This window comes from Molothrus aeneus, chromosome 5 (assembly GCF_037042795.1).
Source record: "Molothrus aeneus isolate 106 chromosome 5, BPBGC_Maene_1.0, whole genome shotgun sequence".
Classification (NCBI taxonomy): domain Eukaryota; kingdom Metazoa; phylum Chordata; class Aves; order Passeriformes; family Icteridae; genus Molothrus; species Molothrus aeneus.
Window position 1 is genome coordinate 21,425,811 of NC_089650.1, and position 12,994 is coordinate 21,438,804.

Genomic DNA, 12,994 nt, shown 5'->3' on the forward strand with positions numbered 1-12,994 from the left:
GAGGCTGCTCAGGCAAGCCCCTGACTTGTTCTTCCTCTTGCATTGTAAGGAACAAGAAGTTCCACCAAGCCCTGCATTGCACACTTAGCTGCAGACTGGGAAAGGTTGTTCAGGTTTTTGATCAGCTACTCCTAATGTCCAAGTAACTCAAATAAATACTAAAAATAAGGGGCAAATCTCATTCTCTCTCTGTCTCTCTCTCTCTCAGCAAAAATGGTAAATACAGGTTGCAAAGACTTCTGGTGTCTGTCTCAAGCAGCTCTTTCAAAGAGGTCAAATGAAACCCTAGAAAATGAACATCAGCTGTTGTATTCCAGTTTCTGTGGCATGCCACTGACTGGAGGTAGAAAACCATATTGATGCATTTCTGAAGAGGTACCAACCAACCCTGGTGACCTGGCCAACACTCCCCCTTGAAGCACAACAAAGACAAGCCCCTATTTGGAACGACCATTTGGATGCAAAAAGGGTTTTCTACGTTAAAGGGTGAATTTCAGGGCCTGTTGCTCTGTAGTCTAATAAATGGCACAGAATGGATTTGGTAAGGTACCTACCTGGACTGTTCTTCCAAAACTCACACACACAGAGCTTCCCACAGAAAAGGTCATCAGCAACAGCCACCTCCACCAGTGAGGCCCTCAAATGCCATTCCAATGATCTCAGGGCTCCTCTCATGGCATAGCATTCCCTAGAAGGAACCTCAGGAAAAAATCTCCCCAGACTTCTACTGACCTGTTATTTCTCCATGACTCTTTCACATGACTGGGCCACTTGTAAAAGGTTTTCTCACTTCTCCTTATTTTCAAGAGGAACTTTGGATCATAGAACTGCTGTGCCCAGCTCAGGGGTGAATCCATCCAGCGTGGGTGGTGGGCAGTAGTTGAGGCCAAAGGGCTGTGCTCCAAAGCAGAATTTTTCCCAGTTACTGGCAGTCCTACAGTCACTGCTGTTGATTAGCAGTGCTCCTAATAATAATTTGTACATCTTCTGATCCATGAATCCTCTAGACAACAAGTCTGCACAGTTAAAAAAATGCACCTTCTTTCCATTTCCTGAAGCAGCAGACCACAAACTTGATGTTTGCTAAGTCCATCTTTCACATTGGTCATAAGGAATGTTTACACTTCTGCTGTAACAGCATCTTTTCCAAGTCTTTTGTGTTCCTGTGGCAACGTGACACTGCTGGTTTTAGTAGAAATGAGTAGTGCAGCTGGAGTCAGTCAAGAGGCCTGCAAACCTTGATGTCCTCTTTAAGGCTGTAAATGCCCACTTCCATCTCACAGCTCTGGAAACTGTTTCTTCTCCTGGCACACTTTCCTGTCATGTAAAGCCAAGAATGATTCCCACTTGGAGCAGAGTCAAACACAACCCTGGAAACCAGCTTAAATGCTACAAAATTGGGCCATTCTGTATGGCCTCTGCCTTTAGTTGCAGGAAAAGTCTCCCTCAGCAGCATTTATTTTACTGGCTTATTTTCTTGCAGAGTGCAGCTCTTTGGCTTCATTCCCAAATGGGCAGTTGTATTTTTGCCATCTATCACCTGTACATGTAGTGATTCCCCCTCAGAAGTTTCAGCCACAGCAGGACACCAGGTGAACAGAGAGACTGCAACATCCACTTTATACAGTTACTTCCTCACCTTGGTTTCCAAAGCAGCAAAATATTACAAAACCCTTGTTCTGCTTACAACACAGTGCTTTCTTGCCTCTTTGAAATCCATTGCAACCTGCCAATTCTGAATTTCACAGTACAACTCTAAACAGTAATTTGTTTGCTCTTCTGCATTTCTTCTGACTACAAATGCAAACCGTGAGATCTGTCTTACGTGCATGTTACTTTAAATTCAAGGTGATGAAAAGGTGCATGAGAAGAAGTAGATATTGTTATGCCCCATAATCCAGGTTGCTGTAAATCCAACAGCCTTCAAAGTAATGTCCTCAAAATAATCTACAATTTGTAAGAATCTAATAATTCCATTTCTCTTCTGAGAGGAAACCAGTTCTGGTGGGCAAGAACTTGGGTGAAAGTCCAATTAAGTTTTTATCATACAAATGCTGTGAAGTGTACAGACTCTCATTTTTTAATAAAGCCATGAGAAGTGGTGACATTTCTTTGATGAACTGGCTTCAGCTCAGAGGACTCTCGCTATACAGTGCAAATTTACCCTTACACCACCATTTTTATTTTCAGTGTAAACACCTCCCAGTCTTTCCCCAACAATTTCTCTGCCATTCTTTGCTGCTCCCCACTAAAAGATGTGGCACTGAAAGTAAGCAATTTCAATAAAACTCAGAAAACTATTGCCATGCTGTATCTCAAAACCAGGGAGCACCAACCTCCAAATCTACTGTGCACTCCAAGTTTGGCTGTCAGCAGGGGTAGCTACAACCCAAAAGCCCCTAATGCAATACAGGTGGTATTTGCAGGTAACCTGGCTATGCTCATGTTCAGTAGCACATGCAAGCAGTTTTTATCATGCAGAGAAGAACACATCAGGATGACTCCGGAAGCCCAGCTAGAGTGGAACATTTCTTTCACAGGGGGTTTGCTATGAGCTAGAAGACTATTTTTCTTTTTCAAATTATTTGGATGGGAGTTAAGTCTCTCTGGGCTGCTAAGAAATATCAGCATTTCAAAAGTTGGCCAGGTAAGGTCAAAACCTTGAAACCCCAGCGTTAAAACTGAATTAAGCAATAAATTGCAAGAAGCCTCTGGAGGATGAAGGGGGAAGAGAAGCAATCTCAGCTCTAAGTACTGCCCTGTGGAAGAAGCCAGCAAACAAGTGATGCTTTCCTTCCAGTTCAGGTTAAACACACTAAACAGGAAGTGGGATCCACTTAAGAAATTAAATCCTACAAAAAGACTCTGTAAGCAGCACTCTCTTCACTTTCCAGCTGGATGACAGAGTAAACCTTTTGAATTCCACCAGAAGTACAGAGAGAACAAACAATGAAACAATCACATGTAGGGACAATGCCAGCAGCTATTTCGCTGACCTTTGCACTCTAAGGAAAAACCTCATAATCTCCTTCAGAGCTTTACATATTAATTTCTGGCTGAATAGCACAGGTCATGTAGGGAGCTCATGGTGCATGGTATTTGTATGGAGCCAATTTTTCAGTGGTGTGCATTAGCCAAGCTCTCACTGGCCTGTAGCAATGCCAGGAGAAAGTACCAGACTGTTACCAGTCTCCCACAATTTTCTAATAATTAATTACTTTTGTCCTCTACCTTTGTTGACTAAATTCTCTGACTTGTAATATGCTGCCAGAGTTCCATCTTAAAAAACCTGAAATGAAAAACTAAACCCAAACCTAAACTTGTTTGTTGGAATTTCACAGTGAGACAAGAATCTTATTCTGTTTCACAACAGGGATTTCTAACCCAAAGCCAAGATTGCAACTACTCTTTCAGCATCTCATAGCAAAGTCAGTAAAACCACATCTTTGTGTTTTCTAGATCTGTAACTGAACCTGGATTACCTGTATTCTGTTTGTTTTCATAATTTTTAATAGTTTTTAAAAAATTCCAGAGCAGTGGTGAATTATTCATCCTCAACCATCTAAATATCCTGTTCCACTTCCAAAAGTATGATATTTACACTTAATTTTTTACATTTTGAGATAAAGGACTGCTTCTTTCAGTCATTCTGGCAAGCCAGGGACTAGATAGACAGACCAATGCTATATCCCTCTACCAAGTATTTCTATAACGTCCAGGACACCCACTGCACTTGGGACAGCACAGGTAATTCCTTACATAATGACTCAGCTAATAGGCATGATAATTTATAAAGTTTATATCCATATCAGCCCCCAAATATTCCCCCTGTAACTGTGCCAGTTTAAGGTATTATCTTTCCCAATACACATTTTAATGTACATTACTGCACATTAAATAGTGAGAATTCCAGAGCTGTCATTCAATTGCCCATATCTCAACAAACTTTTTGTATTTTACATGCATGTCCCACCAAAAATGGATTTCTTTAGCTTGCCATTAGCTGGACTCCATGAACTAGATCTGCACTATTCTTCAGCAGATCCTACACCCGGAACACCTGAATGTTTTTTATTTCAATACTATTGAACATCATCAGCTTGTCTTGTTCTAAGGTTCAAGAATGTCACAACCCCAAGTAAAACCCCCTCTCATACCTCTGTGGTACAGATTAGTAAGGTTGGCCACTGCCCTCTGCAGGAGCAGCTGAGATGGGTTTCTCCCATGCTGCACGATCCACAGTGGCCTGTGCCTCGGATTTCCAAGCATGGATTTCACATGCAATACATACAAACAACAAATGTATAGATGGGCAGCTCCTGGTATCAAGATCTGCTCTGTACACATCCCAGGGCTTCCACCAGCTCCGGCAGGACTCCCTTTATCCTTGTCATATCAACAAACATCCTTTGCATGTTGAATCCATTCCCTGTTCTTGACGTGAAAACATCTTTTCTTCGACCCCATGCAGCAGTGCTGACTCACTCTGGTTAGCTTGGAAGCGCTGCTAAACCATCACATTCAATTCCAGCCTCTGGGTGTAAGTCTCTTGAAAGAGATCCTGATGGGAGTCAGCATGGAGAAGCACTTTGAAAATGAGCTGCTTTATCCAAGCTCTCGTTAGTTCATTCCTCATCCAAGCAGGCAATTCCCAAACGATGCCATTCTCATCTATACACAATCTCTTTTAAGGTTCTGCTGCAGGTCATTTCTGCTCCAAAAATTCTAAATCAGCCAAGACTTCCAAACCTTTTCTTTCTTTCCAGTTTGGGGTATCCACGATGTCGAGCTGTTAATTGCTTTTGCAGGATGGAGCAGGTAAATGTTTTGTACAACAGCTTTCAAAATCCACTCAGGACTTTGTATTTTCTCAGCCAAAATAAATTTTTATTTCCAACAGGATTTTATGACTCTTCTGGATAATTTCCAAGTTCTCCCAGGAAGCCATTACACATTGTTTCAATTCCTCCTGGCTCAGTTTTAGAATCAGGACAGCTCTGCTTTCTGTAAAGCCTCAACCACCAAGCACAATCCTGCTCTACTGGAGAGCACCCCTCACCTCTGACTACAGCACTGGGGAGATTAAGCCACAGCTAAGTCAAAGGATTTGAAGCACTGTGAAATACTTCCCACAGAACTGACTGTGGTACCATTTCTTTATTTGCTCTACACAACTGCCGCTACTTTCCAGCCACGGTGCACGAGGAAATACTGAATCTCCATACTTGCCACAAGCTCCCACATGGAAAACATCCAAGGCTCCCTCCCAGCTACCTGAAAACCTTCTGCCTCTGCTGTGACACCACCCTGAGGAGCCAAAGTGAAAGTGTCAAATTCAGCAGTTCCAGCACACACTGTTCTGCTATCACAGTGCTACATACAGAGTTGACTCTTCACCAACATAAAATCAATGCAATAACAGGAACTTTTTTTTTTGAGTATGTAGAATAGAACAGACACTATGAAAAAAAAAAAACAATTTTTATTCAGTTGAAAAGAAGTCATTTACTCAATCACATTAACTATGCTAAAAATGACTTTTTTCTGACTACACCAGCAGTTAAATATTTTCAGCACCAATTCATGACACATTAGTGACATTTATCACAACAGGTCTATTTCTTAATGTAAAGGACATACTAACTTCAGTAGCTGCTACTGGGAAAGGAATAAGCAGAAGGCTGCCTTTTCTTTCCAAATATTTATGAGTGAGAGTAGCAACTTATAGAAATAAATAACTGCCAAATTATCTCCCAAATTTTTAAATCGATCTTTTAAAAATAGAGTTAAAATAGATATCTTAATATGAGCTATCATAGATTTTATTTTTATGTGCTGAATACTCCAAAATGTGAGTAGTTGAGCAAGCATCCAGTACATAACTTTTAAAATAGTTCTTCCCTCCCCACAATATCAACCCCATTTTTTTATCCATGTCATGCTGGTTAGATCCCTATCTCTAGTGACTTTCCAGTAAACAACACGCTGTTTGATATCGCTAGGATATGCTACCATCCTATGAGTGAAAATCAGTGACCTGGTGAAATACCACCAGCTCACACGAACAGAAAATTCATCCAGTCATTGGCTTGTTAACTCTGAACATCAAACAAATCCTAAGCTTTAGTTTTTCAAAGCCTTTGTGGTCTTCCTCTTGCTGGGCCAGTTCAGAAGGTCATCACTGAAGGCAGAACCGATGAAGGCAAAGAAACCAAAAAGCAGCAGATAGTACTGTCTCTGTCCTTTTAAACAAATCAAGTTCGCACAAAACAAAAGGAGACAAGGTTAAAATGAAGTTTATTAGTTTTTTTGGTTTTTTTAAGCTTTTTTTATATAAAACTGTTTGTGAAACAGCTATTTTTATTCCCATGGCAGAGTGACCCCTGAAAGATGCACTAACCCCTTTCTTAAGGCCTTAACAAGAAAAAAAAACATGATTTTTTTGTTGTTGTTCCTAAAACCCAAATGTTTTAAAATTACATAATTTACAAAAAAAAAAAAAAAAAAAGAAAAAAAGAAAATAAAAAAGGAAAAAAAAAGAAAAAAACCCCTACCCCGAATAACCATATAGTGTAGGCTGTTACACTGACATTCCCTCTTCCTTCCTTAGGAAAAGCAAAAAATATAAAAATAAAAAGAGGGCCAAGTGGATTTACCCCAATCAATTTGAAGATACATTGACTCCACCAACATTCAGACTTCCTTTCATTCCCCAATCTGGCAGGTAAACCATGTCTTCCTCTCACCTGCCTTCCAAACTGAAGGCAGCTTCTTGGAATGATCTGGGGGTCACGTTGTGGCACACAGGGCAGATACCAGATACTCCCTTCCCCTGTGCAGTACAGGTGTTCCCACACCAGTGAGGTGTATGGGACCTAGCAAGCAGCAGCCACCTCTTACTTCACGAGTCTCACAACCCAAGAGTCTGCAGATGTTATTCAAGCTTACATTGTCAATAGTGTTTCTCAAAAATGGAAACCTCCCTACCCCTCAGACACAACTATTGACACCAAATTACCTGCAATCATCCAAGCCTTCCTCCCACACCCTATAAACAATTTATCAGTATTTTATTTGCCTTTCAAAACTGAATTTCATCAGATGTTGTGAGAAAGAAAGCAAGAGGAACAGAGACAAGTCCTGTTTGGAGTACTCCCAGTTTTGCTATTCTTTCCCACAAAATGTTAGGCTCCACATGCCTTGCTTTAATTTTGGATTTAATATTTACTTTAGCTATAGGTTTCTTTTTTAATTTATATGGGGTTTTTAAAATCTTAATCAAAAGCATCAAAAGGGATATAGCGCACCTTTCATTTAAAACAAAGTCTTTCAGGACTAAAAAATAGATCTTTATATATATATATATTTATCCCTCCCTCTGTAATTCCCCCCACCTGTTTCCTTTTTCCCCCTCCCCTCCCCACTGTCACTATGGAGATTGTGTCCATGGAAACAGCTGGTTCAGACTCCTTGGTCAGATTCTGTGATGTCATCAGTCTTGAGTGTGATGTAAGAATTTATGAAGGAAGTGCTGGCATTGGCAGGCACGTCGAGAGGGGGCATGGCTGCACAGTGGGAGAGATTCCATTCAGTCACGAATGTCCACCGCTTTTTATCTCAACAGCCTAACCTGAAAAACAAAGTCAAAATAATATTGGAATGGTTCCTTCCCTCCATTTGCAAACAGGCCCCTCAGGCTTTGGAAAAACCCATTCAGTAGCCTACCACAGCAGCAACACCAAGAGCTCTTTAGCTTTGTGGACTGAAAACAGATATACACAATGGCGAGTAGTTCACGAAAGCTAATCCATGTGATAAAAACTCTTCATTTAACAACCAGCAAAAAAAAATTAAGCAAGCCCAGTTCTGAAGGTCTGTGATAACAGGATGATCCATACCACAATGGCACAGCACTCACCTCTACCTTCAGCAGCAAGGCAGGAGCTCACTCACCTCATGTCCACTCCTCACACTGACCGTGAGATTGGGAAAGAGAGGGGCCAAGCATGTCCCAAGATGGTGACAGCTCCTGGGATGCCATCAGGGACTGCATCCAAATGTTTCCCTATGGGCCATCCAGTGGTGGTTTCCAGTGAATATATAGCAGATAGTGCAACTAGTGTCAAAATTACAGGAGTCCAGGAACCAATCCTGGGAAATTGCCAGATTTCACCAGCTAAAGGTAAAGCTGTGTGTGGTTTAACTAATCGAAGGGCAGGTGATATTTCTTTCTGCTGCTTTTTGGATCTAATTTTCATATTACAGAGACAGTTCATAAAAGGACTAAGCTTGTGATGTCTTTCAAGACAAATGTGGAAACGTCCAAGTGCTTGGCACATGTTCTCCCTGTCCAGAAATTCTCCGAGGTGAGAAAATGAACTTCAGGAGTTTGCTAAGTTGGTGGAGGCTCAGCTCAAAAGAGAAGTTACAAAGTTAAAATTTAATTTCTCTAAGTTAGGGTTCTCATTCTTATTCTGCATAGAGAGAAAGCAAAGCTTGAAATAATGTATTCCTTCCTTCCCTTATCCCATACCACAAGTGAGCCCAACAGCAATTTATTTATTTATTTAGTAAGGTTAAATATGATTTAGATAAATCCCTTCCTACCAGCTAGTGAGCTTGGGAAAAGAACTTACACCAGAAGTGATGCATATGGAAAGCAGCTAACGGAATTAGAGGTGTGCCTGGGAGCAAAGTAACACCCATGTTTGTTCATAGCTGGCAATTAAACTCCAGGAACTCTAACTAAGTGAGATGGAGAAGTCAATACTGCTTTGATCATCAGCACACCAATTAGATTACATCCCAGCAAGCCCAACTCTTGGCTGCACATATCCCCCATCCAGGTGCCAGGCTGCGAGTGAGTGAAGAGTCAGGCAAGCACACACAAAATGCAGACGGGCAAGGTCAGGGAGCAGCAGCTGAGGAGGAAAGGGGGAGGTTCCCAGAGAGCTCAGCTGCCCTCTGTGGTTTCATTACCGCGCAACGGCGAGCCCTCGCTGAGGGAGTGTCAGGGCCGTGTTGCTCTCTGGCTCCTGTACAACTGCAGCTTGCCCATGCCTGGAATTGGTCCAGAGCATTAGGCACTGGCTCAGGGAAGAAACAGGCTCAACTCACAGAGAGTCCTGCCTCATTCCTGGACAAGATCCAGAGCACCAGACTTGCTCTCACAGTCACTCTCCAGATCTGGACTTGATCCAAATGTTCTAGAGGCAACTGGCTCAGGGAGAGAGAAGCAATGAAGACAGAATACACTGACTTGCTTGGATGTTATCCAACACGCAGGATTCTTCTTAACTTGCTAGGCCTGGGAGTGAACCAGGACTAAAACAGCCCAATAATCTCACAACTGAGTACCCATTGTATCTTACACTAAGGCCAGCAGAAGGACAGTTCCAGTACTACTTCGGCTGCTACAGAATTCCCCTCAAGTTCTTTAATTACCACAGTAATACAACAAGTTCTTGTTGTTGTTGTTGTTATAAGGACCTTTTAGATTTGCATGGCTTTTATTTTGAAATGCAAGATCAGGTTGGAATTTGAGAATCTAATTTTTAAGATATTCTGAACATTGAAAGGGGGTGGCTAAATAGGACCTTCTGGTAAGAATTATTTGAGGCAAAAAGTGGATTTCAAAAGACATGATGCCTTAGAGAGATATCTAGAGCATACAGTGAATACAGTGCAGAGATTCCACAGCCTGCAAGGTCTTAAGACATTCCTATGATATATAAAAAAAGAAAATAATGGAAAATAATGCAGGGAACAAAGCTGTGTAAAGGTCTCTGGGACACAGTAATGTTCACCAGCACCTTAAAGGAATGGCCCAAAAATCACTTCCCTAGTGTTAAACAGCCACAAGAGGCACTTTGGCTGTGGGATTCTTGTCCTGCTTTAACATTATGAATTACATTGCGTGTTACATTTTAAGGAAAAGAGAAAAGCTTAAAGGAATCCCAATGACCTTTACCATGGAAGGAGAAAGCTACTCAAACACTGAATACTGTTAAACGCTGTTTACATGGTAACTGTTAAAACAACACTCCATAGCCAGGAATGAATGCTATTAAAAATAGAAAGTCACAGAACACAGCTGAGCTAAAGCAAGTCAGCAGTCAATCTGCAAAAAGTGTTTATATGGGACACTACCTGTCTTGTGCTACTGCACCAAAACCCCACAATCTTCCAATTAATCTCTCATCCTTCACACAGAACACCATTAGAAGTACTTCACAATTACTTTACTTGAAAAACAGAAAGATTTTAAGTCAGGAGAGGTGCCTGGGAAGCAAGGGAACGGTAACAAAGGAAGGGGATTACCATCAGCAGTTCCAAGAACTGACACAAAAGAGCAACTTCCTCTGCATGATTGCAAGAAAAAAGACAGAGAAGCAAATAGCTTGAGTGAGAAATGCATTTCAGTAGTGAAATGAAGGCAAGAGACCTTCTTGGGCTGCAGCTTCATGGACAGGGTGACAACAAGTATTAACTTGAAACCAAACACTTATTTCATTTTAATCCACCCCGTTGCCTTTGAACTGCAGTGCACTTGCAATTGAGTAAGAAATAAGGAATCCCAAACTCATCCCATTCCCTGGGTGCTAACTCCCATCTCAGTGCTACTCCCTCCTTGAGCCAGTGTATTTTCCCAGCCACACAGTGAACCAGATTAGGAAAATGACCCAGCTCTGATGCTAACATGGCAAAAAGCTGTTTCAGACAAACTGAATTCCCAACCAAGTTCTCACTTGGCTGCATGAACGCTGGGCCTAAACAAAGGAGGAGGCAGAAAGGAACTGCAGTGAGGAACTTGGGGCACATTACAAAGTTATGGAATTGTGACCACTTCTGGATACAGTTCTACCTTCTATGCCCCATGTCTGTTTGCAAAATAGAGAAAAAAGCTGGGCCAAAAGAAACACCTGCTAAGACTTATTTACATATCCCTGGATCTATCTACATTTCCAGAAAATGGGAATCCTACAATAATCCTGAACTCATCAATATTATTTATTTCTTACATATAGAATTTAAGATACTTTGATGACTTTATTTATACAGAAGCTTACTAACTACTCTGAGACTCACAGAAAAACACCTTCAAAGCCTTATGGACATGATACAAAAGGAGATTTCTGCGACTCATTTAGCTGAGAGAGTAATCAGGCAGTTGTAACAGCTAATAAGCTTTGCCTTTCATTGTTTAACAGAAGGAACTGCTGCAGAAATACAAAAAAAAACCCAGGATGGTAGCAGAGAAAAAAATATGACAAACTTTCTGAATATATATAAAAGCACCTTAATTTCTCACAGAAATGGGGAAGGCACTGGATGTAAGACAGCAGGTGGAACTGGAAGCTCTTCCCCACTCACCTGTGCTTGCTTTTATATCCATTCCCAGGAGTACACTTCCCCCCTCACCCCCGCTCCGACTGCTCTGTGCTGAGGCTGCCTTTCACCATCTTGTTCTGCAAGGAGGGAAAAGAGCAAGGAAGGAGGGGCTGACAAACCAGCAAGCCAAACAGAGAAGGAAAAAGAAAATGAGGGAGAAACGGAAGACAGGGGTAGGGAAAGGGAACATACAGAAAGCGAGAGAGAGAGAGAGAGAGAGAGAGAGAGAGAGAAGTCAGTATTGGAGTCAGAAATAGACTTTTCAGACAGAGTTTTCTCCAAGACAAAAGCAAGTAATTCCACAAAAGTAGAGTGAGATATGAAAGCCTGGTTAATTTTAAGAAACACAGAATTTAACACAAAAAGGTAGAACAAGCTGAGAAGCATCACTTGAAAATTGCCCAAACAGATGGCTTAAGACAATCTAAGATGGCTGAGCCACCAAAAGGTGAGGTATCCCATCCCTTTTATAGTCTCTCTACAGCTCAGCATCCTCATCAGGTCTGTTGCAACCTCACTTGCTGTGATGCAGACAGAGCCGTTTGGATCTGTGAGAGGAACCCTTCAAAAGATGACAGTTTTCAGACAGCATTTTCACTGGGATAAAAGCTGATATTTTGCATAAGTAGCACATTCAGGACATGGATGGTTGAAACATCAATCCTGACAGAAGGAAATGGAAAAGCTCACTGGGGAGCACATGGAAAGGCAGGACCAGTTCCCTCTGGACTCAGCTTGCTTATGCCCTAAGAGTCAAGCACAGTTAATGAGGTAAGAAGCACCTTTGCTCTCCAGGAGCCGCTTTCTGTGATGAAGTGTATTTACCGGTGTGAGGCACAGACTGCCAAAGGGTAACAGCCCTGGACTGGGGGACTCAATGCTGGAGATTTATAAAGTTAGCTCCTCCACCCATTAGCTACAGCACAGCAGAGTGAGCTATGAGACAGTTACTAATTTGCTAACAGGACTAAGGTGGTGTTACCTAAAAGCATCGCATTCAACAAACTAATTGAAAGTCTTTCTTCCTCTCAATTGCTCATACTTGTATAATGCAAAAAAATTGATGCAATTTGTTCCCAGTCATTCTAGAGCAATGGTTTTCAGCCTTCCTGTTCCTGCATTGTCACTGTCTGGAATTCCCCTTTCCAGCCACTGGAATGGAAGGAACAGAGTAAGCTTATATTCTGCACTGCAGAAAGATTGGGAACAAACCAATAATGATTAGTGATATACGCAGTGAGGGCAGAGAAAGAAAGCAAAGAAAACTCTACTTGGCTTCAAATAAATTATTTTTGTCTTTACTAAGCAAAAGCCAACAAACTTCAGTGTCAAATAAAGGCTGCTGGTGTTGAAGTTATGTTTTTGACAAAATAAAGAAAGTGATCTGCAGTGGGATAGTTCTGAATAGAATTAAAAATTTTATTGCCTCATGAAGAACTGTTAAGAACTTAACTGGTAGCTGTCCCACTCCCATCCTTCAAGATTACTTTAGAAATCCATGTGCTTTCTCAGAATTTTCTCTGAAAAGCGGATTCTTTGCCTGAATCTAAACCAGTTCTTTCCTTTCATGGTTTGAGCACCATCACTCCAAAGTGCTCCCATA

The 12,994-nt window shown here is 41.5% G+C and overlaps 1 protein-coding gene across 4 annotated transcripts in view; it reads right to left on the reverse strand.

Annotated features, from left to right (window-relative positions):
* Positions 1-7,053: 7,053 nt before the first annotated feature.
* TCF20 (transcription factor 20) overlaps positions 7,054-12,994 on the reverse strand; it is a 129,198-nt gene continuing 123,257 nt past the window's right edge. For 2 of the 4 annotated variants that reach the window (XM_066549649.1, XM_066549650.1), the window contains 2 exons: positions 11,374-11,501; positions 7,054-7,630 (listed from right to left, as the gene is read on the reverse strand). In XM_066549649.1, coding sequence (XP_066405746.1) covers positions 11,418-11,501 — 84 coding nt within the window. In that variant the 3' untranslated portion in view covers positions 7,054-7,630; positions 11,374-11,417. The remainder of the gene's footprint in view (positions 7,631-11,373; positions 11,502-12,994) is intronic. The other 2 variants (XM_066549651.1, XM_066549652.1) reach the window with 2 other exon arrangements.